The sequence below is a fragment of the Rhinichthys klamathensis genome, unplaced genomic scaffold, assembly GCF_029890125.1.
Source record: "Rhinichthys klamathensis goyatoka isolate OS25496 unplaced genomic scaffold, OSU_Roscu_1.1 h1tg000115l_1, whole genome shotgun sequence".
NCBI lineage: Eukaryota > Metazoa > Chordata > Actinopteri > Cypriniformes > Leuciscidae > Rhinichthys > Rhinichthys klamathensis.
In genome coordinates, this window is record NW_026606652.1 from 2,155,451 (window position 1) to 2,171,874 (window position 16,424).

The window sequence follows — 16,424 nt, forward strand, 5'->3', positions numbered from 1 at the left end:
AAAGGGGACCGGAGGGTGTGTTCCAACTTCCAACTACAGGGGGATCACACTTCTCAGCCTCCCTGGGAAAGTCTATGCCAGGGTACTTGAGAGGAGAATACGGCCAATATTGGAATCTCGGATTCAGGAGGAACAGTGTGGTTTTCGTCCAGGCCGTGGAACACTGGACCAGCTCTATATCCTCTACAGGGTGCTGGAGGGTTCATGGGAGTTTGCCCAACCAATCCACATGTGCTTTGTGGATTTGGAGAAGGCATTCGACTGTGTCCCTCGTGGCGGCCTGTGGAGGGTGCTCCGGGAGTATGGGGTCCGGGGTCCTTTGGTGAGGGCTGTCCGGTCCCTGTACGACCGAAGCAGGAGCTTGGTTCGCATTGCCGGCAGTAAGTCAGACTTCTTCCCGGTGCATGTTGGACTCCGGCAGGGTTGCTCTTTGTCACCGGTTCTTTTCATAATTTTTATGGACAGAATTTCTAGGCGCAGCCAGGGGCCGGAGGGTGTCAGGTTTGGGGACGACACAATATCGTCTCTGCTCTTTGCGGATGATGTTGTCGTGTTGGCCCCTTCAGACCAGGACCTTTTGCATGCACTGGGACGGTTTGCAGCCGAGTGTAAAGCGGCTGGGATGAGAATCAGCACCTCCAAATCCGAGGCCATGGTCCTCAGTCGGAAAAGGGTGGCTTACACACTTCAGGTTGGTGGAGAGTTCCTGCCTCAAGTGGAGGAGTTGAAGTATCTTGGGGTTTTGTTCACGAGTGAGGGAAGGATGGAACGGGAGATTGACAGACGGATCGGTGCAGCTTCTGCAGTAATGCAGTCGATGTACCGGTCTGTCGTGGTGAAGAAGGAGCTGAGCCGCAAGGCGAAGCTCTCGATTTACCGGTCAATCTACGTTCCTACTCTCACCTATGGTCATGAGCTTTGGGTCATGACCGAAAGGACAAGATCCCGGATACAGGCGGGCGAAATGAGCTTTCTCCGCAGGGTGGCTGGGCGATTCCTTATGGTGTGTTCACACCGAACGCGAATAGAGCGTCAAATACGCGTCTATCGCGTTTAGTTAGACGCTTGAACATTCGCTCGAGTTCAAAATTTTCAACTTGCGCGGAAGACATTCGCGGCAAACGCGTCGCCCAATTCGCGTCATTCGCAACGCCCGGCGCGAATGATGCGTCTATTCGCGCCTTTGCATTGACTTTGTATGTAATCTACTCACGCAAATAATTAAATTCGCGTTCGGTGTGAACACACCATTAGAGATAGGGTGAGAAGCTCGGTCACTCGGGAGGAGCTCAGTATAGAGCCGCCGCTCCTCCACATCGAGAGGGGTCAGCTGAGGTGGCTCGGGCATCTGTTCCGGATGCCTCCTGGACGCCTTCCCGGGAAGGTGTTCTGGGCACGTCCCACTGGGAGGAGACCCCGGGGAAGACCTAGGACACGCTGGAGGGACTATGTCTCCCGGCTGGCCTGGGAACGCCTCGGTGTCCCCCCGGAAGAGCTGGAGGAAGTGTCTAGGGAGAGGGAAGTCTGGGCATCTCTGCTTAGACTGCTACCTCCGCGACCCGGCCCCGGATAAGCGGAAGAAGATGGATGGATGGATGGACCCCCTTGTTGCTGGGAAATATAATGTAGCGATCCACTAGCAAAGCTATTTTATTACTAAAAGTCACGGGACAACATTTATACGTTTCTGTGCTCCTGTTTCTGTGTGTGCGCAGCACGAACTCCAATCTCTGTGTGTGAGTGATGTATGTGTATGTGTGCTTCAATGAAAACAGCGCATTAAAATAGAACGGTGTGGCATTGCAGATTTGACATCAATAATGTAGAGGGTCAATAGTTTTTTAACTGATTGTGATGTTCCAAATTTGAAAATGCATGTTTTCAACTAAAATAAATGAAATTTTTAGTAAACAACGACAAATGTTTGTTTGTTCTTCACACAAAGCTATTTGTCTTGAAATCTTCTGGTCACCATTCACTTTCATTGTCTGGAAAAAAACAGCGTGAATATTCTGCCTAACATTTCCTTTTGTGTTGTTTGATGCAAAGAAATCATACAAGTTTGGAACGAAATGAGGGTAAATGAGTAAATGATGAATTTTCATTTTTGTGCGAACTGTTTCTTTAAGTAGTGATTCTGAGATCAGTCTGACTCTGAAGTGCTAAACATCTGAGGTCTGCAGCAGGTTAGAGCTCAGATGGATGTTTTTCAGCAGAATGTAGCCAATCAGATAACAAATTTTGCCCAGAAGCTAGTAGATGCTAATGCAGTGTGTTTTGCCAGTGCAGCTGTGACCCACAAACCCCTGCAGAATTACTGATGTGTTACTCTGACAGCCTGTTGAATCTATATCTGGGAGATCTGCAGGGTTTATTCTCTCCTCTGGTCTACAGTGACCATTCAGTCGTTGTGCACCTTTTGCTTGTGTGAGAATGAATTGCGATATCAATGGTGATTCAGTGATTCTAAAACGTAATGGCCCCTGTTTACACCTTTATCTACTGCTGACCACTTGTGATCAGATGCTGTGTTTTCGTGTTTGGAAGTACAAGTGTAATATATTGAGGTGTGTGCGATGTTTAGATGTCTGTGTTGTGTATATGATATCTTTTCTCCTGTGTTTGCACTAGTGCTTTGCCGATTTGAAATTTTAGCTGTGTGTTTCTGATGCGCTTTGTTTATTTGTAACAGTAACTGGATCATGGTTGATGGAACATTGTCTAATGTTCTTCTTGGTCATGCTTCTGTTGTCTTCTCTGTAGCCTTATTACTCACAAATTAGCTGGTCTGAACATAGAAAAAGTATTGTTCTAGAGAAAACCATTCTGCCTCTGTTTATAGCCCTTCTGATCCTGCGTGAGATTGTTTAGACTGTTTTATTGTAGTAATAAAGTTTTTCTTTCAGTGATGAATCATCAGATCAGGTCAAAGTTCATCAGCAGTGGGAGTGCTGCAATTTAAGTCCATGTTTAGAAGAACTGCTCGCAAAGATGGTTTATAATGTTACAAAGGCAATGTGATTAACCATCTGAATGCAGAAAAATGACGAAGCAGTTTTAGTTGTTTTTCACTGGTAGTTTGGTTGCAAACACATTACCTTGAATTTTAATTATTCTTCTTATAATCACATTTGTATTCCGGTTTCTAAAGATGTTTCTTCCAATATTGCCTTTTTTGACTGCAAGTTCGGCAAAACTTTGAAAACATCACAGCATTTATTTCCATCAAGAGGTGCATAGATTTTTAATCAAGACCTTGTATTGACACTGCAAGAGTCAATCACTCTGTTAAGTCTCCTCCAGCACATGAATTTAAGGTGCCAATTCATGTGTGAAAATTATTTTTTTTGGCCGGGCAGTGTACATTGTGTGTGTGTATATATATATATATATATATATATATATATATATATATATATATATGGGTGGTGGGTAAATCGAGAATGAATGGGGGAAAGTCACATGAGAGGAGGCAAATATCCTCCATCGCGCTATGATTGGATATGATTGGTTCGTGTGATAAATCCCACCTTTTGTGCGCGTTCTCATCTGCCTGAATGAAGATAATGAGGCTGTTAATGGGAAGATTAATTAAAAAGTAAGTAAACAACTCGGCCATTTCACCGCGTCAAAATCAAACTTGAAATGGGCTGAAAACATGATGACTATGGGGGATTTTAGTGAGCAATCAGCTTTTGGTGAAATTAAAGGTACATCTTTGTGTCTGTGACCAGTGTGTACAAGCTTGATGAATCCTGAAAATAAAAATTAAAAGAACAGCTGAACATTAGTTCACAAATAATATACATTGTTTAAATTGTTACTGCCTTTAGTTATTATTGGAATAAATGTTAAAATGCGTAAAGACACTAACTTCATGAAATTAATACTTGGTTTTAATAAATTGAAATTTACATAGTTATTGCCAAAAATATCAAATAGAATTGTATTCGGTCTCTCTTTTTTGTGTAATGTTTATTTAAACAGGAAAATAAAGTGTAACAGACATACATTTACATTTGATATAGGCTAGGGCTACAGTATATAAAAAATTGTGAGGACTTTGCCTCCTTATTTTTAAATACCTCTGATATATATACACATACACACACACATACACACACACACACACACACACACAAAATGTACACTGCCCCGTCAAAGAAATAAAATATATATGTCACATACTATTTTATAAATAAACTCCTTAGGGCTAACTCCATTTGTTTTGCATTAAATATGACATGGGTAAGCATCAGGCTCTTTATATTTGCATTGGTGTGTTTGATGATGCTTATGTCTACACTTGTCCTCCAAGAGTGCAGCTTGTGCTTGTATGCAGCATTGCATGCTGCTAGTTCAATGAAAGCTTATTTTTGGTGAATACCCTATTGATGGACTTCCTCCTGCCTTTCTCTTTATCGGCAGCGCCAGGGAACGACGACACAGTCACATTTCGCCGAGAGCGTAGTACGTTTCGTCGGCAAGCAGTGCGTAGACGGCACAACGCAGGAAGTAACTCCACACCCCCCGCCTCTCTCATCGGATCCCCGCTCAGGTACGATTTGCCGGGGACTGATCGGCCAGTTGCAGAACAACAGCTTTGAATCACCTGTTCTGATGTCCACGTCATTATTCTCCTTCCTCGTTTACTTACTTTAACTGTCATTTCCACGCTTCTCTTGGGCACTGCATGAAATTTAATGCTGAGTTTGCTTGCTTCCCTCTTCTTACTACTTTACAGACCTTTAACCCATCCTCAGAGTACCAATGTGCTGGTACCGGAAGCCAACGTTCTTGCATGTTGCCTTTTCCATACACTTCATGTCTTATTTTTGTTCTTGCATGAGTTCTGTTTATTTTTTTCCCAGTGTCTATTTTTTTGGGCCTTTTGGGGATTTATGTTACCCTGTTCTGATAAACCACGTTACCACGTAACCACGTGAAGTTGTCTAACTTCACCCCCACTGTCACACGCACATACACATGCTGCTTCTGAAGTCTCTACTACTGTATCCTGGAGAGTAACGGTCACTGTGCCCTTCTCTCACTTGCTAAATCTGTCCATAACCCCCAGACACAGCCATCCTTGCCATCATAGATGGCTTCAGATGGAGAGAGAGTGTTTGAGTGCTTTGTCTCATCGTCAGGCCTGGAGCATGTCTGTCTCTCTTGAAGGATCATGATGAGAGCAAAAACCATGTGGGGTTTTACTTGTACAAACTTAATCCAAACCTCATCCATTCACACTCAGCCATTTAAAAGTTCAGCGTCAGTAAGATTTTTAATAGTTCACCCAAAAAATGTAAGAAGATATTTTGAAGAATGTTGGTAACCAGACAGTTGATGGACCCCATTGACTGATTTTTTTTACCCATATTCTTCAAAATATTTTCTTTTGTGTTCAGCAGAAGAAAGAAATTCATACAGGTTTGGAAATACTTGAGTAAATGATCATTTTTGGCTGAACTATCCCTTTAAATTGATCAACTGACTCTGAAGACTGGAGCAATGATGCTGAAAATTCAACTTAACCATCACAGGAATAAATTACATTTTCAAATATAAAACAGTTATTTTAAATTGTAATAAAATGTCACGTTTTACTGTATTTTATGATCTTTGAAAGAGACTTCTTTCAAGAACAGCTTACCGACCCCAATCTTTTGAACGATGGTGTTCGTGATTTGAATTCTAAATTTGAATTCTGTTTGAAATAGAATTTCAGAAATGTTTAGTCTGAATGTTCAATTCAGAATATTTGTTTGAGAAGCGTCATAAATGGTCAGATCTGATATCAAATATATATATTTTTCAGGATGTATGATGTCATACACAATGCGTAGTAGAGTGTCTTTTTCTGTGGCATTTAGTATTGAACAGTGAATGATCAAGCAAGTGTGCGTTACAGACACATCATCCACATGAGTGTGTATTAACCCTCTGGGGACCAGAAACGCGCCCGCGCGTTTTGCCGTTTTTTTTTCACATAGCAGAAAAATAGACTTAAAATACTCTGTTGATTTTGATCGTACATATAAGTGTTATACATCAATCGATCTTGTTAATTGTCTATTATTTTTCTGTATACTCACAATAAAAACAAAGTTTTGTGCTTTTTGTCAAATAAAGAAAAATAAACATGATGCGAGTTTTGCCTTCTCTCTGTCAGTGCAGTCCATTCTGAAACACGTCCGAAAAATTAACTCTAACTCTGCAAATACTTGTCATACAGGCACGAGAGATTTTTCTTTATGAAGCTTGAATTCTCTTCTTTTCAATGATGTAATTTATATAAAAAACAAATATTCTCAGTTTATGTAATCTGTACGAAAAGAGAGTGCTGTCAGATTTTTTTTCCCCAGCTCATTACACTTCATTACGCGTTAATCTGACACGCCCACGGAGGACGCGCGCTATTCAAACGCAAATGTTGAGGCAAGCCATGACAATGCCCACATCAGCCGTTCCACCGCGGCGGTAAAATTTGGGGTGTATTTTCTGCCTTTTACCGCCAAGAGGCGCTACAATCATAGACTCTGAAAAGTGTTTGTTTATTCTCTCTAATGCGTAATCTGCTGCCGCACCGCACTGATTCAGAGCGATTGAAAGCTGGTAGCAGATGAATTCAACAAGTGAAACGTATAGTTAAAATAATTCATAATCACAATACTGAAATTAGGCTACTGAAATGAAATTGAATAAATAATGAAAAAGTAAAACATTGCAATAAAAACATTTACAGACGTACAGACGATAGCTCAGTGGTTAACGCAACAACACACGCTTCGAGGAGCTTCAATCGACTCGAGATCGAATCTCAATGTAGCATACATGTTGTTAACTGATGTTGGCCAACAGCGTTTTTATTTAACCTTCTTGATGCTTAAATAGCTAACTGTTTATAACTGTTTACTTATTTAAAGTCAAGAGTTTTGTTTAATTATTATTACAACATAAATTTGCTACATTCCTGTAGAACCGCAGCCGCTGCACAAACGACAAAAACTGATGAAGGAAGATTGTCAGCCGATTGCATCAGAAAATGAAAATGAAGAAGCTCGTCTTTAGTCTGCTAAATTATTGTGTAATGTAAAAGAACACTAAAATTACTTAAGTTTGAAACCAAGTTCGAACATTTCAAGGTTTAAATAAAGTGTCGGGACAGTTTTTTTAATTTAAAACAGGGTTGCATCGGGTTTAGAGTTTATTTCTTTTGCGATGCAAAATAAGAAACACTAGGCTAATCTTATTCTTGCGACATTTTAAATTTGTATTGCCAAAGAAATGACAGCTATATTAAACAATTAAAACAGTAGGCCTACAAAACGAAAATTGTCCAAAGCAACATAATTAAATTAAAACATGCGTTTTTCTTTGCCTCTCTCGCGCTGAATCTCTTTTTAACAAGTTTATTTAGTCTCCCTCGCTCTCCATATGAAAGAGGAACATTAACACCTATGCCTATTGTCCTGCGCGCTCGATACAGCACTGAACTGTCCCTCCAACCCCCCACAGGCTATCGGAGTCTGAGGCTGACTTAACACAAAGAGAAGTCGCAATTCACACTTAAATCGCTATTCTAGACAGTGTTGATAATGAAGGAATTAAATGATTTAGTTACATGTAGCCTAGTGATATTTCTATCATAAAAGTTTATTACTAAATATTTCATTATTTCAGTAATTGATGAAATAAAACTGGTTTGGGCCAGCTTTTTCCAAGCAAAACTAAATATAATCTGAAAAAAACGCATGTTAATTTGTTTTCATGAACAAAATGTTCAACTCAATATTAAAGTCTACATGGATCTTTGGATCCTTTCAACCAGGCATGCAATTTGTGAATTAAGTTTTTTATTTTTTATTTTTTTATTCAAATAAATATCGAACCACGGTGCTTTGTGGTAATGCTGCTAAATTAAATAACATGTATTGAATAATTATGAACTTAAATGAAACAATATCGCAACATTTCGACAAATACATTATTTGATCTGTTTTTACATTTTAATTCAGGGCGATTTAGCCTGCTACATTTAATTAGAGCGAGATTTTCACCCTTGTCATTTTCTCATTGGGAAGCGCTTACAGGCTACATGTTTGAGTACATCCTCTGTACCTCTCGTTTTCATATGGATTACATAATCAGATAACATTTATTAGCCAGAATATTTAGACATTTAAAGGCTTTAGACAGAGCCGATTTCTTATAGTGACTGAGCTGAAGTGGCTTCGGTTCATTTTTGTGACGCGCAGTTCCCGGAGACAGAGACGATAGATAAACTGTTTTTGTCGTTAGCAAAAGTTCGAATAAAACCCGACTTTAGAAAAATGCATAGGGCCACTCGGCGTGGTCTGCCAAAACACTTAATTATAAACTTCAATATTTCATTCAAAATAATCTCAACACGCTTTGTAAAATTTTGAAAAGCCGTGCATGCATTAAGGCCACTTGAACTAATGAACAACTGAAACGCTGGTTTTGATTTTATTGTTTGTCGTTGTTTAAACGTGCTTGTTGCATATCTCTATTTTATATTTGATATGGTCTATTGGTGAAGTAGCCTATAGCATTGATTACTGTGGAGGGAGGGGTGTGGGGATTCAAATAATTCAGCAGAAGCAGGGATGTTTAGACCAGAAGGAAATCCCCGTCCCCCCTGGCAAATCACACTTTACTTAAAACCATGTTTTTAAAAACTCTAGGTTGTAGGGAATCAAAATAATAATGATAATAATAGGCCTAATAAAAAAAAATATATATATATAGGCTATATATGTAAAATTACTTTTTTTACAGAACTGCTTTTGAAATTACGATTGGTAGCCTCGTACGATTGGTACAGATGCAACGTCGTTGTGTTCGATACTATTGTTCCTAGTGTAAAATGGAAATGCATGGTAATTTTATTTTATAAATATAACCAAAAAACTGTATGGCGTAACAGAGTTTTAGAGCTAGACAAATCTCTCTGCATTAATAAATATAAAATTTGCAGTAGACCATGTTTGATCGGGATTTGAACCCGTGTCATCTTGATGATGAACCGTAAGTTCTACCGCTCGGCTATTAATTTCCTCACTGAGAAATGCCCAAACGTTTGTTTCTCACATGAGCGAGAAAACGTTTTGTCGTTAGCCTGTGTGAGTGTAGGCCTACTTTAGCCTACATGAATAAAAGTAGACCTTTTACAGTTTTAAAAGATGATATCTTATCTGTATGACCAACAATTACGCAGTAAGTTCTTTTAGCTGTTATGAGAAAAATAAATCCAAATGAACGCGCCGCCGCGTTTGTCAAACTCTAATTCAACATGCCAGAATAAAGCCAGATTTTAGAATAATGCATAGCCACTCGGCGTGGTGTGCCAAAATACCCTAATTATAAACTTCAATATTTCATTCAAAACCATCTCAAAACGCTTTGTGACATTTTAAAAAGCCGTGAATGTATTAAGGCCACTGGAACCAGGATCGTAACTGAAACGCGCTGCATGTCTCAATACAGGAGCGCTGGTTCAGATTGTATTGTTTGTTGTTTAAACGTGCATGTTGCATATTTAAAAATATTTGTTTAAAAATAAATGTTTGTTGTAGGCTTATTTGTAAATTACCATAACTTGTAGAATTTCATCCTAACTGTTGTTAATTGACATTAGCCCCACTTACGTTTTGATAAATGTCCCTTTGCGCCACCTGGCGCTCATTTCGCGAGCGACTTTGAAATGCGACTGGTTTATTTTTATTGTATTGGTCTACTTTAAAAAATAATACTTTATAAGACATTTATGGGAAAAGACTATTTTCTTTTCAAGATGTTTCCAACTGTAACTTTGAACCAATTCTGTAGAATGGCCCATATAGCATTTGACCAGGATTTGTTTCCAGGTATGACTAAAAATGTGCTTTTGGCTTTCATTTATATTTTGATTGTTTGTATATATATATATATATATGTGTGTGTTTGTGTGTGTGTGTGTGTGTGTATATATATATATATATATATATATATATACACATGTAGGTTATATATATATATACAAGAAAGAATGCAATGACAAAATATATATATATATATATATACATGTAGGCTATATATATATATACAAGAAAGAATGCAATGACAATATATATATATATATATATATATATATATATATATATATATATATATATATATATATATATATATATATTGTCCTTACATTCTTTCTTGTGTGACACCCCTGAATGAAAGGCTCATTATTATGCAGGGTCACTGTCTGAGAACCACTTAATTATTCATGATAGGGGTTGGGCCGTTCCGCCCATCCGCATATTGCCTTGGCAAACAAAAAAATGTTTTTCACAATTTAAAACAATCTATTGTTTTATGTGAATGATTAGGAAGGATGATTTTCAGATCATTTTGAAGCAAAAACTCTAGGCAACAACGTACATTAGTCAAAAGTCTTGTGGACTCATATTTAGTATGTTTTTTGTGTCCTTATTTCAAAAACTTTATTTTTTAGTTTTTTCAATAACCACGCATAAACAATATTCTCTCAAAAATACAAACATGTACATACATGTTGCTCACACATTATGGTAGACCTGTTTGTGCTAAATAGAGTTTAATTTCACCTGTGCCATTAATATGTTTATAAGCAACTGAAAAAAGCACAAATGTCAGAGCATGTCAAAACATCCAAAGGGCCCCAAAAACACTCTGGTCCCCAGAGGGTTAAACACAGTGATGCCTCTAATGCTTATGACGCACTGATGAGTTCAGCAGTTTTCCAATTTTCCGTCATCTCTTTCCAAAATGACAGTCAGCAACTCTCTTATGCCACTTGTTTTGCTGGGGCTTTTGTGGCAGCCAATGTAGATATTGCATCAGTGAATGTTCAACTAATCAACAACAAATAAACGTATATGATTTTGTCATTTTCAAAATATAGACTTCTCTGTAGTCATCTCTAATAATTAGATAAAAAAAAACAAATTGGATTTTTGTGCAGTGTGAACAAAGGTTTCTATTTCCCCTCTCTCTCTGTTTTTACCTAGTACTAATGTTCTGCTTTCGCATACACACACACGCACGAACCTCAAAATCTCTCTTTCTTTTTCTGCTGGTGAAATCGGAATACTCATCCTCCTCTCTTCCCGTTTAGCACTCCTCTCATTTTACACTTCCTGTCAGCTCCCATAACACCTCCAGAGCCCTCATTTTACTGTCTCTCACTACCATCTGCCTGTTTTTCTCTATAAATGTGACCTTGCACTTTCTTCCAGCATCTTGTTCTGTTTTTGTCTCCCTTATCTTTTTAATACACAAAAACGCACACACTTACTCTCACTCTAGGGACTTGCATATTCAAATGACTAACACTTTTTTCACCTTCCAAAACATTCATTGACTCATTTTGGGAAGTTGACACAATTGACACGTTTAAGTTTATTTTATTGAATATTTATTTTTTACATTTATTTCAGCTTTTTCAATCACCAAAAAACACTTTAATAGTTTTAGTTAACTATGAGTAGTTAACAATAACAACACTGGAGGACACGATGCACTGAAAGAACAGTGTGCAACATCGTCAACCGCAATGAACTCAGGTTCTCCCTGAGTACTCGGTTGACTTTGTCGAGTGCACAAAGTGACCAAAAAATGTCCATCCTTGTGTCACACATGCGCAGTCTCTTACTCATCACGAATCATGCATATTTCTACTCCTCCAGTCTGCAGGAGGCTCTGAGTCAGGTATCTCAAGCTTCAGGGTCACAGGTCAGAGGTCAGCCATCCCGCACGCCGTCTCAGGTGACGGTATTGAGCACTAGCGCTTCCCTGCTGGTCAGGAATGGAAGTGCGCAGCTGGAGGGCTGTCCGGATAAGGCGTCCACTGTGGGCGTGACCAGTCTGCAGGATGACTTTGGTATGCACCGTAAAATTGCCTGCTGTCTGTCACATCATCTTGTCATCCGTCACACCTGCCTGTTAAATTTGCATCCCGTGTGTCTCACACTTGCATGCTGTCTGTCACACCAAGTACTATTTGTCAGATCTGCATGCTGTTTCTTATCATGTCTGTTAATTCCATTTGCATGCCATTTTCTGGAATCAATATTCAGCCAATGTGCATCTGTAGCAGGTTTTTGTCAGATTGACAGGTTTTATTGGCTGTGAGAGTTAATCTTTATGTATCTCTATCAGTTTACAGATTTTTCTGCATGTGTATGTGGGATTTTATTTTTTGTAAACATTAGGATGTTTGGGATCACACTGATTATACGGCTAACATCATGACTTTACTTCACATTTCGTATGCATGTTTGCGTGGCATGGACTTTCTTTGGTCAGTCAAACTCTTCCCTGGGGGTCTAGAGGTATTGATGCAGCGCTCTCACTGCTGTGGTTAAGGTTTGCTTCCGGTCAGGGAACATGCTGGCTTATTTCCCTCTCGGGATCAATAGTGCATCTATATATCTATAAATATCTCTTGTTTTTGAATAGACAAACGATAAAATTTGTCTGTATAGTGGGTTTTTATCAGCTTAAAAGGCTCATACAATCAGGAAGGATAGAAAAAGGATTCTTTGTCTTGTTTACGCCTGGTATTAGCGTTGGTATTAATCTAACTGAAGACGTTCCATGTACTCATGTGCATGTATTTATGGGCTTACGTTTTATTGGTCTCAACACTGGACCCCCTTAACACCTGTATTTAGTGCTGTCTACTGGTGATTGGATCACTTGAAATGAAACAATTATAACAAAATTACTGTTGTTACAGGCTGTCAAGAGTTTTTTGTGTGTGTTAATTTTCTCTAGAATTTTATTTTTTGCCATTTTTCATATTCAGAATTCATATTATATTAAAGGGTTAGTTCACCCAAAAATGAAAATTCTGTAAGTAATTACTCACCCTTGTTGTTCCAACCCCGTAAGACTTTCGTTCATCTTCGGAACACAAATTAAGATATTTTGATTAAATCTGAGAGCTGGATCACTCCTCCATAGGCTTCTAGGGATCGAAACTGGGGGAACTTTCCTTCTCTGTTGGCCTCGAGATTTCACGTAGTGAAACTACACAAAGCTACCTGGTTGTACGTCATACGCATCACACACATGACCAGCGTCGGCCAATAGTGAGCCTACGTGTGACGTACAACACAGAAGCTTTGCGCAATATCACTACGTGAAATCTCACGGCCCACAGAGAAGGAAATGAATAGTTGAATAAAGTCGTTGTTTTTGTTTGTTTTTTGCGCACAAAAAGTATTCTCGTCGCTTGATAAACTTAAGATTGAGCCACTGTAGTCACTCGGACTATTTTAACAATGTCTTTCATAACTTTTGGGCCGGCCAGTTTCAATCCCTTAAGAAGCCTATGGAGGAGTGATCCAGCTCTCAGATTTAATCAAAAATATCTTAATTTGTGTTCCGAAGATGAACGAAAGTCTTAAGGGGTTGGAACAACATGAGGGTGAGTAATTACTGACAGAATTTTCATTTTTGGGTGAACTAACCCTTTAAGAATTTCTTATGCTATTGTGTCGCATTTTCAGTGGTTCTCGTCTACCCCTTTTCAACTGAAATGTCATACTCCTAGTTTTAAGAACATTTTAACACTCAAAGAACTTCGGAGCCAATAGCCTTGTGTGCAGCGTCCCGACTTATAGTGCAACTGGGCCTCCGGTGCCCGAGTTCGATTCAGCAAGGGTGCATTAAATTGATCAAAAGTGACAGTAAAGACATTTATAATGGTACAGGAGATTTCTGTTCTTTTGAATTTTCTATTCATCAAAAAATGCTTACCGACCCCAAACTTGTGAACGGTAAGTTATTTAAATGTATAACAAATAAACTTTATAGCAAACAATTATCACATATAATATACAAATTAAATTGTTGCATAGTAGATAGACAGGCAAAATAAAGACCACTGTGCAACTAAAACCTTTACACAGGAAATGAATTAAAAAGAGCATTTCCAGTATAGACTGCTTTCCTGATTATAATGGGAGTGATTTCATTTTGTTGGCGTCGGTCTTGCCAGATTGAGGCTCCACGTTCATGTGACCCTGCGATGTCTGTTATGTGACCCCTAACCCCCTGTGTGTTTGTGTGACTCAGGGAAGCTGACCCCGCCTCTCTATGAGGTCGGAGGATGTGACATGTCCCTGGTGAACTTTGAACCTGCAACCAGACGAGCCTCCAACAACCTCTGGTGAGTTACAGCACACGTACAACCAGAACCCAGAATCCCTTGTTGAATATCCAACAACTAACAGTCTTTCTCTCTCTGCAGGGAAACAGACTCTCACCTCTCCAGTTCTACCTCAGTTCGTTTTTACCCTCATGACCTGGTGAGTGCTATCAAACACACACACACACACACACACACACACACACAGAGAATATAAAGACTGTGAGAAAATATACTGACATACAGTATGAGATTATGTATTGTGCACAATAGTGCTTGTGTGAGAAGCAGCACAGTTGAGACTAGGGCTGGGTAATACGACAATATACATCATGGCAACAGTAAAAAGTGTCTTTAGTTAGAAATTTTGCTATATAATTTAATCACGGTATGTAAATATATCTGCATTGCACAGTACTACATTAAGTTATTGGCACTTCAGTGTGATAAAGAAACATGCATGAATTAGAAAATAAAGAGCAGGATGTGCATGAAAAAAAGAGTTATGTGCAAAACGCTGTAAAAAAAAACCCCTCAATGCGGTACTTGCACTGATTGACTAACACTAGAAGCACAATTGTCCATTGTGTGGAGTATTCATGTAAACGCAGCCGGTTTTGTCTTAAGTGAACCTAAACCGTTGGGTGAAAACTGAATGTGTCAGTGTATTAGATCTGTCCATTAGGTATGGTAGCTTATTTCCACCACTGCCTAAAAGAATATAAAAGGTAATTTTGACTTTTTATATCACAATTTTTACTGTTTTTTTTTTTCTCCTCACAATTGCGAGTTTCTGAGATATAAATTTTGTTTTTATTAGGGCTGTCAAACGATGAATCACGATTAATCGCATCAAAAATAAAAGTTTGTGTTTACATAATATATGTGTGTGTACTGTGTATAATTATTTTGTATATAAATGCACACATGTATATATTTAAGAAAAATATGTTATTTATATATAAAATGTTTATATTTATATAAAATATACATTATACATAGGCTACATTCAGTCTATATACAGTATATACATGCAAATATTTCTTAAATACACATGCATGTGTGGGTATTTATGTATTAAAAATAATTATACACAGTACACACACATATATTATGTAAACACAAACTTTTATTTTGGATGCGATTAATCACGATTAATCGTTTGACAGCCCTAGTTTTTATATTTCAGAATTGCAAGATAAACTTTGTGGACTATAACTCGCAATTGCAAGTTCATATCTCATAGTTCTGAGAAAAAAGGTTTTATTTTTTATTCAGAATCAGTGGCGGAAACATAGAATTAAAGACTATGCAATGTAGTATTTTTTTTACTACATTAAATACTGTACCTACTGAACCTAAAAAACTTTATTCAATTTGTATCTTTGTTCTATTTTATTTGCCCTATTGATTGTGATTTGGTTCTTTGTTCTTATTTTATAATTACTAGGGGTGTAACGATATTTGAACCGAACCGAAAAACCGCGATACACCACCCACGATACGTATCGCGAAACTCTCATGGCGAACCGAACACGCCCCGCCCCCTGCTGCCCCGCCCAGCCCCGGCTCATTGCACCTCATGTGTTATGTGTACACAACGAATACAGGGCTGTTGCCTAACCACCATTGACCACATATAATTGCAATAAGCTCAGTGTTTTGTTACTTTTGATAATAAGCAAGGTGTAATCTTTCAAATTATGTCTATTTGATCACGAAATGCAAACAATAAATGCCGTTTTGGCGCTCTTAGATGTGGCGTGACAGATATCACTGTATGCATGCGGCAGCGCGGAGCGCGATCATCTCTTCCTCAGTTACAGAATAAACATGAATGGACACTCGAAGGTATGTTGAAAGATACAGTATACTTACTGAAAGGCATCATAACTCGTGTAAACACCCAATCAGTGTTTCAACAGCGGAAATACGTCAATAAAACGCTTAGTTTTTCACATAGCTTTATATTTACCTCAGGCAAGTCATTCAGTGTCCACAGCTTGCTGGTTTGCTAACTCTTTCACTAAATAAATGCTATATATTAGCCTATATATTATATTTTACTTAACCTGTTTATGATATCTTGATTATTTAATGTATGTTTAAAATAGTTGTCATGAAAATAACAGCAACTGTGTAAATTATTATATAACAATAACAAATTAGAGTAAAAACATGTTAATGCAAAAATTGCCTTATGTGCAGTTTACATGTTTTCATACAATTT

The 16,424-nt window shown here is 38.3% G+C and overlaps 1 protein-coding gene across 6 annotated transcripts in view; it reads left to right on the forward strand.

Annotated features, from left to right (window-relative positions):
• Positions 1-16,424, forward strand: part of pcnx1 (pecanex 1) — a 48,228-nt gene that overhangs the window by 13,497 nt on the left and 18,307 nt on the right. For 4 of the 6 annotated variants that reach the window (XM_056254977.1, XM_056254978.1, XM_056254979.1 and 1 more), the window contains 4 exons: positions 4,429-4,558; positions 11,727-11,920; positions 14,122-14,215; positions 14,297-14,354. In XM_056254977.1, the coding sequence (XP_056110952.1) occupies positions 4,429-4,558; positions 11,727-11,920; positions 14,122-14,215; positions 14,297-14,354 (476 nt within the window). The remainder of the gene's footprint in view (positions 1-4,428; positions 4,559-11,726; positions 11,921-14,121; positions 14,216-14,296; positions 14,355-16,424) is intronic. The other 2 variants (XM_056254981.1, XM_056254982.1) reach the window with 1 other exon arrangement.